This window comes from Homalodisca vitripennis, chromosome 1 (assembly GCF_021130785.1).
Source record: "Homalodisca vitripennis isolate AUS2020 chromosome 1, UT_GWSS_2.1, whole genome shotgun sequence".
Classification (NCBI taxonomy): Eukaryota; Metazoa; Arthropoda; class Insecta; order Hemiptera; family Cicadellidae; genus Homalodisca; species Homalodisca vitripennis.
Window position 1 is genome coordinate 70338617 of NC_060207.1, and position 14258 is coordinate 70352874.

Here is a 14258-nt window from a genome sequence, read left to right on the forward strand (position 1 = left end):
GAATGATATGACCTTTGTCCATTTGTAATTCCCAAGCTTAGACCTGTCTAGTGAAAGCTCCATGCTCAACAAACTGAAACCTGTAGACCAGATGATTAATAACACAATAATGTTTCTCATAGGCTAGTGACCTTTGTCTCTTTAAACCTTCCTGCTGACTGGAAAACACCAAGTACAGATTCATAAGTAATCAGAGAAAGTGACTCATAAGTTTTATTCATTGTAATAAAAACTGGTAAATTTGTACTAATGAAACCAGCTTAAAAATAAATTGTTTATTTTATTTTAATTGAACATTTAAAAAATGCTAAAAAATTAGTGTAACACATTTTGTGGCAAGAACCATGTTAAAATTACATTGTTGAACATCAGTAAATTTTCAATACTAAAAATGCTCTATTTTCTGATAGAATAATTCCTTTGAGATGCGGTTTGTGGCATTCAATTCAGTAAGCTATTACCTTTAAAATTATGTATCACAAGGTATAGGCTTACATTAAGAATATTCACGATACCCTCGGCAGGACGTCCCCCGTTGGTGTGACATAACAAAACATTGTTCCAAAAAGTAGATGCCCAATCTCTATCACGATTGTAAGAGGTTTCAAATTTATATTTAAATTATTAAAGGATATATTTGGGTGTTTCCAGACATAATATACACCCTGTATACATATGAGCTTGGCTACTTAAGTTAGTGTGTACCATAGAAAACATTTCAATATACCTATCGATCTAACTGATAAAGCATGTTAATTTACATGTTTCTTTGAGTTCAATGTTTATTGTTTAGAAAAAATAAGAGTAATAAAAGATTGTTATCTTAATGGTAAAAAATTTAATTAATGATAAATAAAAGCTACTAACTACTATTTCACACTAATCAATAACATAGAATGGATTAATATATCCATTGTATGTATAATTTCTTATTTATAGTGGCAACTCAATTTGTAGATAATTTTTTATCACTTATAAGAACTGATTATATATTTCATAATATGAGTATACCATCTACTAAATTTTAAAACTTATAATTATTGAACAAAAACGCAAGAATGAAACCAGAGAGCAAGTCTTAAATAAATATTTGAACTTTCAAAATTAATAGCTAATACAACTCACAAACTAATATAAAAAAAACACCAGGAAAAAATACTAGAATACATCTGTTTTGTAATGCCTAGTCTCTAAAGGAGATGCATATGACTCTTTCAGTTTACCAGCTGTTGAGGTAATAAAATATGGGCAGTTCAGAGTATTTACCATACTTGAATGGTTTCAACAACTCCAGGATATCAGTTTTATTTTAAGAAAGAATTGCTTAGTCTATCAGGTGTTCTAAATTGAAACCAACGTCCTGGATATTGGTTTACCACTGATAAACCATTGGATGTAAAATTAATAAATCTGCGGGAGACCAAATCTGGCACAGATAGTTTACCAGTGAGCCATTGCCTAGGCGGAAAGTATTTTAGGAACCAGTAGAGAGAGACCTACAAGACCAGCCTCTCGGCTAATGAACACAGGGTAGGGCATATAAAACAAGCTCCGGTTCTAGGAAATGAGGCCTAGAAGATAGGAATGACTGTACCCGTATTTAATCTAATCAATAACTTTAACCAGTTGATTGACTTTAACAGTTATTATTCTACTTTTGATTAGAGTTATAATTTTAGTTGGTCCTTGATGACTTATTCATCCTGATTACGCAGCTTAGTCTTTGCTGACTAAGATGGTATTAGATTGTTCAGAATTTAGTTTGAGTTAGTCACAGTTAAGTCGAATATGGGCGTCATCACTATATACTGCTCATGTTTGGTAAATTATTAAAACTAAAGATAAAGATTTGTAATCAAATTTCTAAATTTTGTAATGTTTCCATTTGTTCATTGATAAATGAGTACTCATCTTATGCTCTCTTTATTTTGCCTTCCTGACGTATTAAGGTTCTTGATACACCACAACCATGCATAATATATCACATGACAATATTGATAATTAATAGCACTTACAGATTTAACACTAGCCGAATAACAGTTTAAAAGTGTATTTATTTGACAAGTAAAACACAGCGTATTTTTAGGGAAAATGTTAGAAATTTTTATACTTGAAAGGACACTGTACAAAAATATACTGTATCTGCAATTTAGGTTTATGTCTGACCAAGCATTCCTAAGTAATTGGGATTACTGTAGGTATCTAGTTTTTTGGTCTCTGGACTATGAATATTTTTTTGTGGGTTACTATTTCTTGGTATATGTGCTATTATTTGTTTTGGTACTATTAATCCTTTCTAGGAAATCTATCATCTCTTTACGTAAAGACTGTTGGGCCACCATTAAATTCTATGAACCGAATCAATTCTATATTGTTCAATTCATAAAACCAGCAGTTAATTACAAGTTTTATTTTGAAGTTTTATAGTGGAGAAAATGTATATGATTTCCCAGTCTTTCATTTTTCTCAATCTCGTTTGTAGTTCATCAGTCAGTTCTAAGAATATAGAAGGTGTTGTCTGTACAGGTTTTGTTTTCTGCGAACGGTGACCTTCTTTCAGCAGCTAATTACTTTCAAGAACTTCCTTTGTTTCTATTAATTAGTATTTTCTCCTTGTCTGATGGAACCGTATTGATGTGGAGACTGAACGTGTCACAGTCTTTATGTCAACCAATTCAAATAGTGCCTAAACAATTTTTCTAAACTAAAAATAGTTAAAATCGTTAAAGATTTGAGCATCTTTATCCAAGAAATTCACTAACTATTATAAAAAAAAAACTTTGTTTTACAGAATTATTAATCACAAAAATTTCAGTTTTATATACTGGCTGTCTTAAAAGACATCAATAATATTTAAAGGGGTTAGTTATTTGTTGCTATCACCTTGTGATATTGTTGTGTTTTTGTTTGCATCTCTGTATGATTGACATTTTAAATATTTTTTTCTAATTATTTCAGTTACCTTCTTATTAGTTATGTCTTCTAATTATACTGTATTATAATAAACAATTTACCATAGCCTATGCTATACGCTTTTGCATGTTCTTGTGCTGTACAAAGTAGGCACGATTTATGTATGAACGCAGTACATATACAACAAAAATAAAATATACCAAGCATCTAATATTAAGTCCAAAAAACAAAACTTTATTACATAATGGAATAATAACAGCAAATACACATTTGTAACCAATCAATGAATGCAGTGTACAGGTTACACATAATAACGTATGGTGTAAGACACCAGACTTCAGTGTGTAGTAATTCATTTGAAATTGATTGCTTAAATTCATTAATCCAGCAACCAGATAGAGAAATAAAGATATTTCAATAAAATATAGTATGACGAAAAATTTATATCTAATAAAATATGGCTATTATGAACTAAGCATTAATGACTTGAGTGTAATTGGTTATTGTTGCTATGAAATGGGAATGCAATATTTTAGATAGTGAAAAATCTTACATACTATACCAATTTTAGACCCCACATGTCTTATTAGTACTTGTTTAAAAGCTAAATGCTAATTAATATAAAATAGTTATAATAATAATGTAGTTAATTTATACTGTAATGATTTTAAAGCACAAACAATAAAATTAGTATGATCATTTTTTGAACAGCATAATTGATTATAATTTTTATTATACTAAAACATTTTTATGGTACTATTTAAATAAATCAAAATTTGATAACATAAATTTCAACTTAATTTGAGTTAGCAAATATGAAAAAGTTTATTGTACTTGTAATGTGAGGTACCTGTAAAATATGCAGGTAGATTTATATGATTTTAAAGAGTACTATCTCATAAACTTAGTAACTTTAACCAACCCTTTCGTTGCCAACATCCTTCAATACCTCTATAACAGTCTACTAGTTCCGTATGATATTACTGACATTCAACTACCAGTTTGGTATAATTTAGTTCTACATTTTAAAATAATTATTTTTATAACTCACATTACTAGGGATCAAAGCTGTTATGGGTTCATAATATATTACTGTCCATTACCTCATCACATTTACTTTTTATTCTTATAAACTAAAAACTATTTAATAGGTTTAGTATTTAATTAAACTGTCTCATGTTCATAACTTAAATTTATTATCACTTTTAAGTTTAAGTAAAACAATGAAATTACATTTACAACTCATTAAACTACTTTAAAAAGAAATATTTGGTCAGTGAATTTATATTTTTAAAATTTCTGTTTGAGCCTTGCATTTTAAAATTCTTCACAAGACTTGCCAAAACTCCTGTTAGTAATAAAAAGAATTGTTTAAGAACATTTGTTAGATAGCTATAAATAGTTCGTAAGTTATATTTGCACTTCTAAATAATATTAACAAAACTTGATAAACCAAAACTTTTACCAAGTTTTATATTGGAATAAAATTGTTATTAAAGTACATTAATAGTTCAAATCACATTTTTCCATAAAGAGTTTAATCAGATATAAAACCTCCACCCACCTCTTTGGGGTGCATGTACCAATTCTAAAACAATTCAAAAGAAACAATTAAAATGTTTACTATTTTATTCAATTAAAACTGTTTAGTAAAATCTTCAGAAAATAAAAGTTCTATTAAAGTTCTATTTCGGACAACTGACAGTCCGAAGTAGATCTAATGAAAATATGCGACAAGGTTCTGAAAATTAGTATTGTTCTCAAAGATCAGTTATTCTGTTGTCTTATTATAGAAGGTATAATATAAATTATAGTTGCAAGTTGCATTCAGTTTACTTTTAGTGTTTATCTGCACCAATTTTATCAACTATATTATTTTGATCCTCCATTTGCAAAATAAAATACTCCTCCATACAGAAAAAATACCTGAAAAGAGAATTTGAAACCTCTGTTTATTTTCAGAACTGTCTTTATCCATACAAATACTACTCTTTAGATTTCTTAGTCTTAGAAATAGTAACATCTCTGAATTGTCTAGGAGAGTGTAGACACTCCTCTAGTGGAACGGCGCAAGAACTGGTTCCAGCGTCAGATGCAGCGTGTTGGCTCAATCCGCTCGTCCTCGACTGCCTACTCCTCGGGGCTGTTTGGTCGCCAGCGTCACAATTCTGTCTACTCCACACCCGAGCAGCAGGGTGGTCTGCCAATATCAGTTGTCAGCGGACAGAACGGCCCAGTACAGCCTCTTGCACAAACTCAGAACCCCCACAAGATGTCAATCTATGATAGACTAATTGGGCGAACTAAGTCAACACGTCAAAATAGAGGACGTCAAGGTAAGTCATATCCTTGATATTGAATCCCTCTGAAAAGATAACTTTTCAATACTATAAGTTGTGTCTGTTTGAAATCCTGTGATGTATGTGCCACCTAGCGGCTGACGCTAGAAACACATACTATTAGTTACCAGCGAGCAGCAACAAGCAGAGTATCGAAGAACTAGTGCAGTATGCTCAGTTTAAAACTGTTCATTGTTATATGTGATATATATATATATATTACAAATAACTAAATATAAATATTGAGATGTCTACTGCTGAACCTAAAGTAGAACTTTAAGTGCCCAAAAAGTAGTTACAAGACATAAATTTACTAATATTGTCTAACTTTTGATTGTGGCAAACATTTACTAATATTCAAACTAAAATATTTTGTATCTTATGATTTACCAATATAGCAACAGGCAAAATTTTTTTAGATAAAATATTAAATATAATTGAGAAAATTTAAGTTTTCTCTTTATTATTGATAATACATCTGAGAAAAAGAGAAGTATATTGAGGCCACAGTGATGAGTATTATTAGTACCAAAAATGAACCTAAATACTATCAGAATATATTCATTTCTCTAACAATATTTAATCCCACATAAATAACATGAAGTTCTTGTATTGAAAGAGAACATGTTTGTGATCTCAACTTGAGGAATACACAGAAGAAAACATACATTTTGCATATACTACTTAGTGTTTGTTCTACAACTTCTTATGCAAACATGTTTTTTACACTCATATCAGGATGTTAGAGAATACTCATGTAGGTCTGAAGACATCTTAAAACAGAATTTTATGTTTAAAGTATCTGCAGAAAAAAAAGATATATATATATCTGTACGTGCGTGCGTGCGCGCGCGCACGTGTGTGTGTGTGTGTGTGTGTGTGTGTGTGTGTGTGTGTGTGTGTGTGTGTGTGTACTAAAATGTTGTGTTATAAGTTGTCCACTTAGGATGTCTGGTTATACTTGTTTAGTATGCTCTGAGATTTCTTTTGCAATGAGACATTAAGGGGTATAGAAATTTCTTCCAAAGTTCATTGCTTCACGAGCACTTTCCGGATGGTGGTTTATGAGCTCCCCAATTTGTGATACCATATCTGAGGTGGGATGTGAATTGCAAATGATAGCATATTCTTGTGGTTTTTATCTGTGCTAATAGTCCAGACAAGTTTTATTGTAAACAAACATAGGACTTTAAGTTTCAAATATAGGGCATTGTTATGCTTACTTATATTAGGGGGTATACTGATCATCAAGTACAACCCCCTAATGCCTAGCCGAGGATAGAGCATGTTTGACAGCCCAATCACCCTCTCTTTGAGGTGGCCTAAAACAAGCTATGTTGTTAGTGCCTCATTAAAGACTAGATCATTTCTGAAGCATTATTCCTGGGCTTAATTGGCTAGGTTAATTCAAATATAGATGGCCACTTATAGGTAATCTGTCTAGTTGTTGCTCACAAAAAGAGAGGTGTCATCCGCAAACATGGTTGCTCTGCTGAATCCCTCCAGGTGGTGTGGAATATTCTCCATAAACAATGCGAAGAGGATGGGTCCTAAGGCTGAGCCCTGAGGTGCACCCCTCTTCATCTTCAGCAGCTTAGACGTGATGGTCCTTCTAAAACTCCCCACAGTTTTCTTCAGTTCAACCAGTTACATTCAATCATTTAAATAGCTCTTGAACCACATTAAGGCTGTTTCTTTTACATTGAGACATTTCAGTCTCTTCAACATTAAGGTATGGTTGAGGCAATTAAATGTCTAACTCAGGTTCAGAAACATGTCTATGACCATGCATCCAGTATCCATATAGTTGACCAAATGTTAATTACTTCATTTAAGGCTGAGATGGTTGATCAACCGGGAATGAAACCATGCTAGCATGTGAGATCAATACAATTTAAGTAGAGGTGGATTCTCAGTCTTCTCAGAACAATTCTCTCAAGGATCTTAGAGAAGGATGTGACCAGAGAAATGGGCCTGTAGTTTAGGATGTCTTAGTCTTGCTTTGTCCCTTTTGTGAAGCGGGTACACTTTTGAAGTTTTCATTTCATTTAGGAACAAATCCTTGCATGAGCGATTTGTTAATTCAACTCGATAACTTCTTTGTTGTATTTTTTGAGGATTGCATTTCACTAGCCTGTTGTGAGTGTCTTGTAGGGGCAGGTAAGTTTTAAAGCAGATGTCATTATATAAAGTAGACGAGGAAAACTTCCTCTCAAGAATAACTTGTAAGGAGTTCTTGAAGATTGAGCAGGTTATTGTAGTTGACATGTTGACGAATGGAGACTGGGTGACAATTCACTTTTGAAAGAATCTTGAAGGTGCAAAATTAGCTTTTATGATCTGAAAAGCAACTATTGATAACTTTCGATGTTCAACAGGTCTTGTTTTAGTATGGTGCAGAGCAGATCTATATAAGTTCGAGATACGCTGATAATCCTTTTGGCGGAGAAGGGAATTCTTTTAAGTGCTCTTTTGTGATTATGTTTTCTCTGAGGTTTTGCAATCCCTCAACATTAAAGTCACCCACTATACAGATTCCTGTGTTTGCTGAAGAAAGGGACTCTAACCATCTGCGAGTAATTCTACACCTTGTCAAGGGAGCCATCCGGAGGTCTGTAGACTTTTAGGATGTACAAGAAGCTGCCATTGTTTTCCATTAGCTTCACCCTGGCAAACTCACATAGCCTCTCTCGACTTAATATTTCAAAGTTTGTACTTTGAGTGGGTTTGTGAATGAATCATATCCATATATGGCAATGTCACCTTCTCTTCTATGATGCTTTCTGTTGAATTGGAAGAGTGGGATCATTCTCAATGGCTAATTTTGGATTCAGTGATACTCGCAGACATTTTGGTGTTATTAAGGATTCCCAATAATCCCTTTTTTGGAGGCTACAAACTTATCTGAAGATAAGATGATGTAGAATTGGTTGTGAAATAGAGTATTTCTCTTGTGTCTTAGAAGACCTCATACAGCCATGCTTTGAATCATAATACATTTCAGGTAAGGAATGACACACCTGATAAAACTTTTGTCATTGGTGTAATGAAACAGGATTGAGCTCGAGATAGAGATATCTGCCAATAAATGTTGATAATTTCCTTAATGCTTTGAGTTGTCTCACACACCAACTCCATTTTGAGGTTATTTCTGTTCTTGCGGTTTAAGAACTGAAGGCTATTTATTCTTTATTTATCTATTGAACAGTAATAATTGAGGAGGTTCCAAGCAAAAGCAAACATGTCACCCAAATGGAACTTTGGGGGAATTTGGAAAAAAACTAGTATTACAACATTATGCAGTATTACAATAAATGTATATATTTGTTATGATTGTTGTTAAACTTTGTGAGTCAAATTACGTGCACATTTCAAATGTATTTCACGTAATGTGCTCGTTATTAGCAATACAAATATGGACATGTTCTTATTTGACTGATCACAAGGGACATGTTTGCTTTTGCATAAACCTACATTGGACATGTTTTCTTTTGCTAGGGTTTAAAAATTCAGTAAACAATAGAATGTATAGTAATAATACTAGTTTTATTGGTATACAAAATTTATTACATATTATGTTGAATTACTATTTTAGAAAGTAGGCTATAATAAAATTTTCAGATATGCAGTCCCACATCAGGCTTCCAAGCAGTCACACTCATACTCTTCCTCGTCACCTTCAATTTCATGACTTTCCGGTGTCTCCTCAAGAATTATCTTGTACCAAGACAAGTTAGTATTGTTTTTCCATTCGTCACCGTACATTAACTTCAGCAACGATTCAACGTCCTTCTTCTTAGATGATTTTATAGCATGTCCAAGTGGAACAGGCTCTAAAGGGGTTGAAAAACACTTGGTAGATGACCAACCCTTCTTCTGCAGGGAAATGAACTGTTCAGTATCACTTTGAAATCTGAAAATGATCAGTTGATTTCACTTTAACAGTGGAAACTTCACGACGGCCAGTTGTTTTTTTTCCACTACCGCCTTTCCCTTCTTTAAGAAAATTCTCTTCTTTCAGAAATATGATCAAACGTTCCTAAATCTTGAAGATAAACATTTTGTGTTTACTAAGGACCACTCATCTCCCAGTTTCGCACTTCTCCTACAGATTGATAGACAGTGTAGTAATCTTCTTTGGTGCTCATGGTAGGCTGCTTCCTCATTAACTTCTCTACTCTACCAAAAACTCGGTCAGCGGGCATAAAACTATGCCCTCTAACAGGAAATGTAATGCTAATCTCTTTTAAGTTTATGACTTTCCGTGCCTAGAAAAATACATCAAAGTGTGGATCAAGGGGTTATTTTTGTTTTGTCCTGGACACCCATCACAAAACAGTCTTATTGTGTGCACATTTTCAGACAAACTTTTTTTTGCCTCTGAAATTAGAAAATGTAAAATAGCTGAGGATACCTCGGTTGCCCCTCGTCCAGCTAGTTCCTCAGTCCAAGTATAAAATATACTGGATCTCTTGCATCTGATCCAACAACACAGAGGCAGTAAAAAACTAAGTTGCCTTTTATAAAAGCTTCTTGGATGGGGGTTTTGGGGAGAGGTTGTACCTGCTGTAGGTCGAAGCAGAAAGTTACTTCGTCATCTCTATTCTCCCTCATGAGTTCATAAAAGCACTTAGTCTCTTATTTTGTGAATTCTTTTTTCGAACATAAGTTTGGTGATGACTGGTTTATCTACATTAGGTTTAGCTTTTTCTGATTTGATTTTAAGATCTAGTTCATAGCAAGTGCAGCATACATCTGTGGCAGGGGATCTAATTAAGACCATTAGTGATCTCAACACTGCCAAAATAGCCTACTACTCTCTTTTTGAGACGCATCTTCGATATGGGCTATTGGTCTGGGGAAACTCATCCAAGACAAATGTGCAACGTGTACTTATTCAACAAAAGAGAGCTATAAGGGCACTTTGTGATCTATCATAGAGAATCATGTAGGGAAAAGTTCAAGGAGCTCAAAATCCTAACTATAGTGAATTTGTACATACTTGAGACCATAACATATGCTAGAACAAAGACTCTGAATCCACTCAAGACTGGATCACAACTGCACACATACAACACCCGACATGCAACAAACTACTGCCTCCCTGTACACACCGCCTGACCAAATATGAAGAGAAGCCAAGCTACATGGGATCCAAGCTTTGGAACCATCTTCCAGCAGCAGTGAAGGGGACAGATGACCAGCACCTGAGACAACGGCTTGGCAACTGGCTAAAAAAAACATCCATTTTATTCTCTTGATGAGTTTTTGTTCTTGATTCAAATCATGTTTAATCACTTGACAATGTACATTTTTATGAATTTATTCCACATGTTATATTTGACGCAAAACTGTTCTTGAAGAATATGTTAATAAAGAATATTGTCTATTGTCTATTGTCTTTTGTCTAAACCCTATATTGAACTCATTAAAAACTCTGCTAAACATGCTTTTCGAAACTGTTAGATCCTTTGACACTGTGGCATTGTATATAACGCGCAATTTTGCCTTGTTTAAATCTGATTGCAGGTATATTCTCTTCGACTTCTTTCGATTGTAATGGCTCTCTCTTCCTCTCAGGTTGCATAAAAATAACCTCAGAGCCTGTTTTTTGGGCTCACACTTTTGGCTGCACCTATCGCCACCTCTCCTTGTCTGTTATAGTTTCTCCATTTTTTTATCTTCAGAGCAATGTTGTGCAAGCGGGTTGCTTTTAAAAGGGTGATATGCATAAAAAACTTTTTGCACACAGGTATTATCTTTCCAGTTACAGAAAATTATATTATACTTCACAGTAAAGTTGTGTTTCTTTGAGCTAATTGAGGTAGGCCTAGGTCTCTTTCGTTTAATGTTATTTAGACTTACCCAGCTGGCAATGATTCCATCTTGTTTGTTCTTTTCTGCTTCCTTATAAAGGACTTGTCTTGTGTTCAAAGCATCTTTAGGTCTCACTAGAGCACATTTCACACCTTTGTTCAAATGTTTACAAGGTTGGAAAAACACGACAACCAAGAGGGGCACCATGTCGTTTTAAAACTTAGCTAATGTCCTTACACTTGCTGTCTTTGGTTTCTTTCTTGAGCCTTGATTAGCATCACCAATTCTGACTAAACCATTGTCATCCATATTTTCCATAACTTGATACATAAAAACACCATTAATACTATTGCAAATTATTGATAGACTGTGCAATACAAACACTGGAATTATAACCTCAAACCCAAATAGCAGGTAACTGAAAATAAAAATCATAATATTGCTGATCACATGATCAGATGGAGCCTTCCCATTGGCTAGAGGGCCATGTTTGTGTCTGCTTGGAACTAAGTGGGGACATGTGTTTCTTTGTTCTGAACCTGCATATTTCAGTGTTTATTTTAAATAGGACATATATTTTTTTTTGAATGAATAAAAGTGAATGGAGTGATAGCAATGATGTTCATGATTTCAAATCAAGCTGCTAACTCAAATTTTTTATTTTTATGGACATGTTTGCTTTTGCTTGGAACCTCCTCAATTACATCAATATTATTGATGTTATCTAATAAGGTAAATACTTAGCTTATCTTTGATCATCGCTTTGTTCATTAATTTTGTTGCCTTAAATTAACCTTAATAGTTGCCATTTCATGAATACTGTATAACCTACTTCAATCAAAGTTCCTTTCATGACCAGTACTTCTGAATTGTTTACTAAACCAAAACTGGATATTTCAAAACTAGAGTTGTATTTCACTGCACTTCTGCACAAAGACTGATTGATTTAGAAATGAAAAAGGATTTTGGAAAAGGATTTGAGTCAGTACATCAAGTATCAGTGGTTGATATGTTGAACAGACATTTTGTATTCTGAGGTTGTATTTTTAAAATACAGTTTTACAATACAACCATAAGGTAATTAACAGGTGCCAGTTTGTACAAATATTATATAACACATATTTTATAGCTCTTTAATTATTGACAGAGTTTAATTAACAGGTGCCAGTTTGTACAAATATTATACAACACATATTTTATAGCTCCTTTTAATTATTGACAGAGTTAATTGACTAATCAATGCATTCACTAATCATTAATCATTAATCGTCAAGCAATAATACATAAGTGAATGTCACACATTAAGGCACTATTACTTCGCTGATGGGATAAGACAATTTAATGAGTAGAATTATATATTAATGTAAACACACTTAATTCTCTTTTAGCTAGATCACAGTTTAACAGCCCATGATTTGTGTATTCTAGGACCTCAAAAAATGAATGGGTCCATACTGATGAAGAACCGTCCAAGGATCCCAACACCTGATGTTACCAAAGAAGTGGTCGACAGAGAGAACCGTCTGGCGCAGATGAACCACAACAATAACAATCAGACCAACAACAACGGCTCTAACAGTTCCACAGGATCAGTTAGTCCCAACTCTCTGGCAGGTGCTCTGGTGGCTCACAATACCATACCATATACCGAAACCATGCCAGTTGCTGTCCAGGTAATGTCAACTCTCAATGACTCTCTATAATTCATTCAGTATCTTTTTTGTTATATAGCTGGGAGTCAATGCTACAGGCCTGTATTTTACCAGTAACTGACTACATGACTGTACAAATTGTAAATTATTGTACTGTCCCTTCATACTTTTATCTTCTGGATTCTTAAGAAGGTCATTAATTAATTTAAAAGGCTACTGAGTAAAAAAACATAGATATCTCCAAAATTAGTCTCCTTCGTTGGTTACTGTATTTGGCTCATAATTTTATCAAAAGTCCTAATCCCTATTAATAATGCAAAAGAACCATAAATATTCTGTTACTAACATATTTTTAGACTATTTAAGGTCACTGAGCCATGTGATTGATAGTAAATGGTCACTCATTTATAATTTTTTGAGTGATCATCTGTGCTCAAGGTTAATAATAAACAGACTTGACTCCAGCAATTAGTAAACTTTCGGACTCTTGGAACAACCGTCAATCTGTGACTTTCCAGTTACGTATACGATGAACAACATAATTTAATTTATATAGGTGTGTGAATGCCTTCTTCCAGAACTTCTACTTATAGATATTTTCATTATTATTTGATACATAATATTTTAATTATTATATCTAGATGCCAAATAGTGAGAGTGAAGGACAGTTTCTACACTGCCAATAAAGGCTGTATCTAGCATACATTTGGGTTATTAGATTTTAATCATTTACTCACATCTGTTTATCTCTAAACAGTGGTGTATTAAGGAGAAACATTTGGGGGGACCCTAATATTGATTAAGGAGTGATATATTTCCATTACTTATTTAAACTCAATCCTATGATCAAAATAGAACCTCGATCACAGTTCATTTTTTTTTATTGTAAGAATGTTTACTAATATCAGAGAAAAATGTAGAATGAAATTTAAATCTGCCACTATCCATAGCCTGCTTAATTAATGTACCTTGTATGTGATAAGTTGGGAATTTTTATTACAGCTGGAATTCAATTCAGTGATATCCTTAACAGACGATAATCTCTCATGAGATTAGGAAAAGTAAATATGCTAGTTAGTTTATGTTGTAAATCAACAAAGTAGATAGGAACATAGCGTCATGCATGTACTAGTATGTGCATTGTAAAGGGAGGATAACCTGATAGAAGAAACTTTTAATTAAATCCGTTTCACAATTTATCAAGGTTTTGGCCTACATTTTCCAAACAACCTGTATCTAATATAAAATACAAAAAATATGAGATTGCTCTAACCAGCTATAAAATATGAGTAGATGGGTTTGGGCCTCCAATATCAAATCCTGAATAAGCCACTATTTTAAAACAAATATAATTTGGACTAAAAACAATTTCATTGTCAACTGAAGTCTTTTCACTTTACTGGTAACGACTAATTTCCAATTTTGTAGTAAATGCTAACTTACTCGTATATGCCTTTGTGTCATTATCTATGAGTAGTTTACAAATATCCCTATAGCAAACAAAAATTCTATAAAACTTTACTATTTCATTCAAGAT

At 33.2% G+C, this 14258-nt stretch overlaps 1 protein-coding gene across 5 annotated transcripts in view; it reads left to right on the forward strand.

The window, feature by feature from the left end:
- LOC124364050 (bestrophin-2) overlaps nt 1-14258 on the forward strand; it is a 147950-nt gene that overhangs the window by 130859 nt on the left and 2833 nt on the right. For all 5 annotated transcript variants that reach the window (XM_046819260.1, XM_046819263.1, XM_046819258.1 and 2 more), the window contains 2 exons: nt 4952-5249; nt 12498-12742. In XM_046819260.1, coding sequence (XP_046675216.1) covers nt 4952-5249; nt 12498-12742 — 543 coding nt within the window. The remainder of the gene's footprint in view (nt 1-4951; nt 5250-12497; nt 12743-14258) is intronic.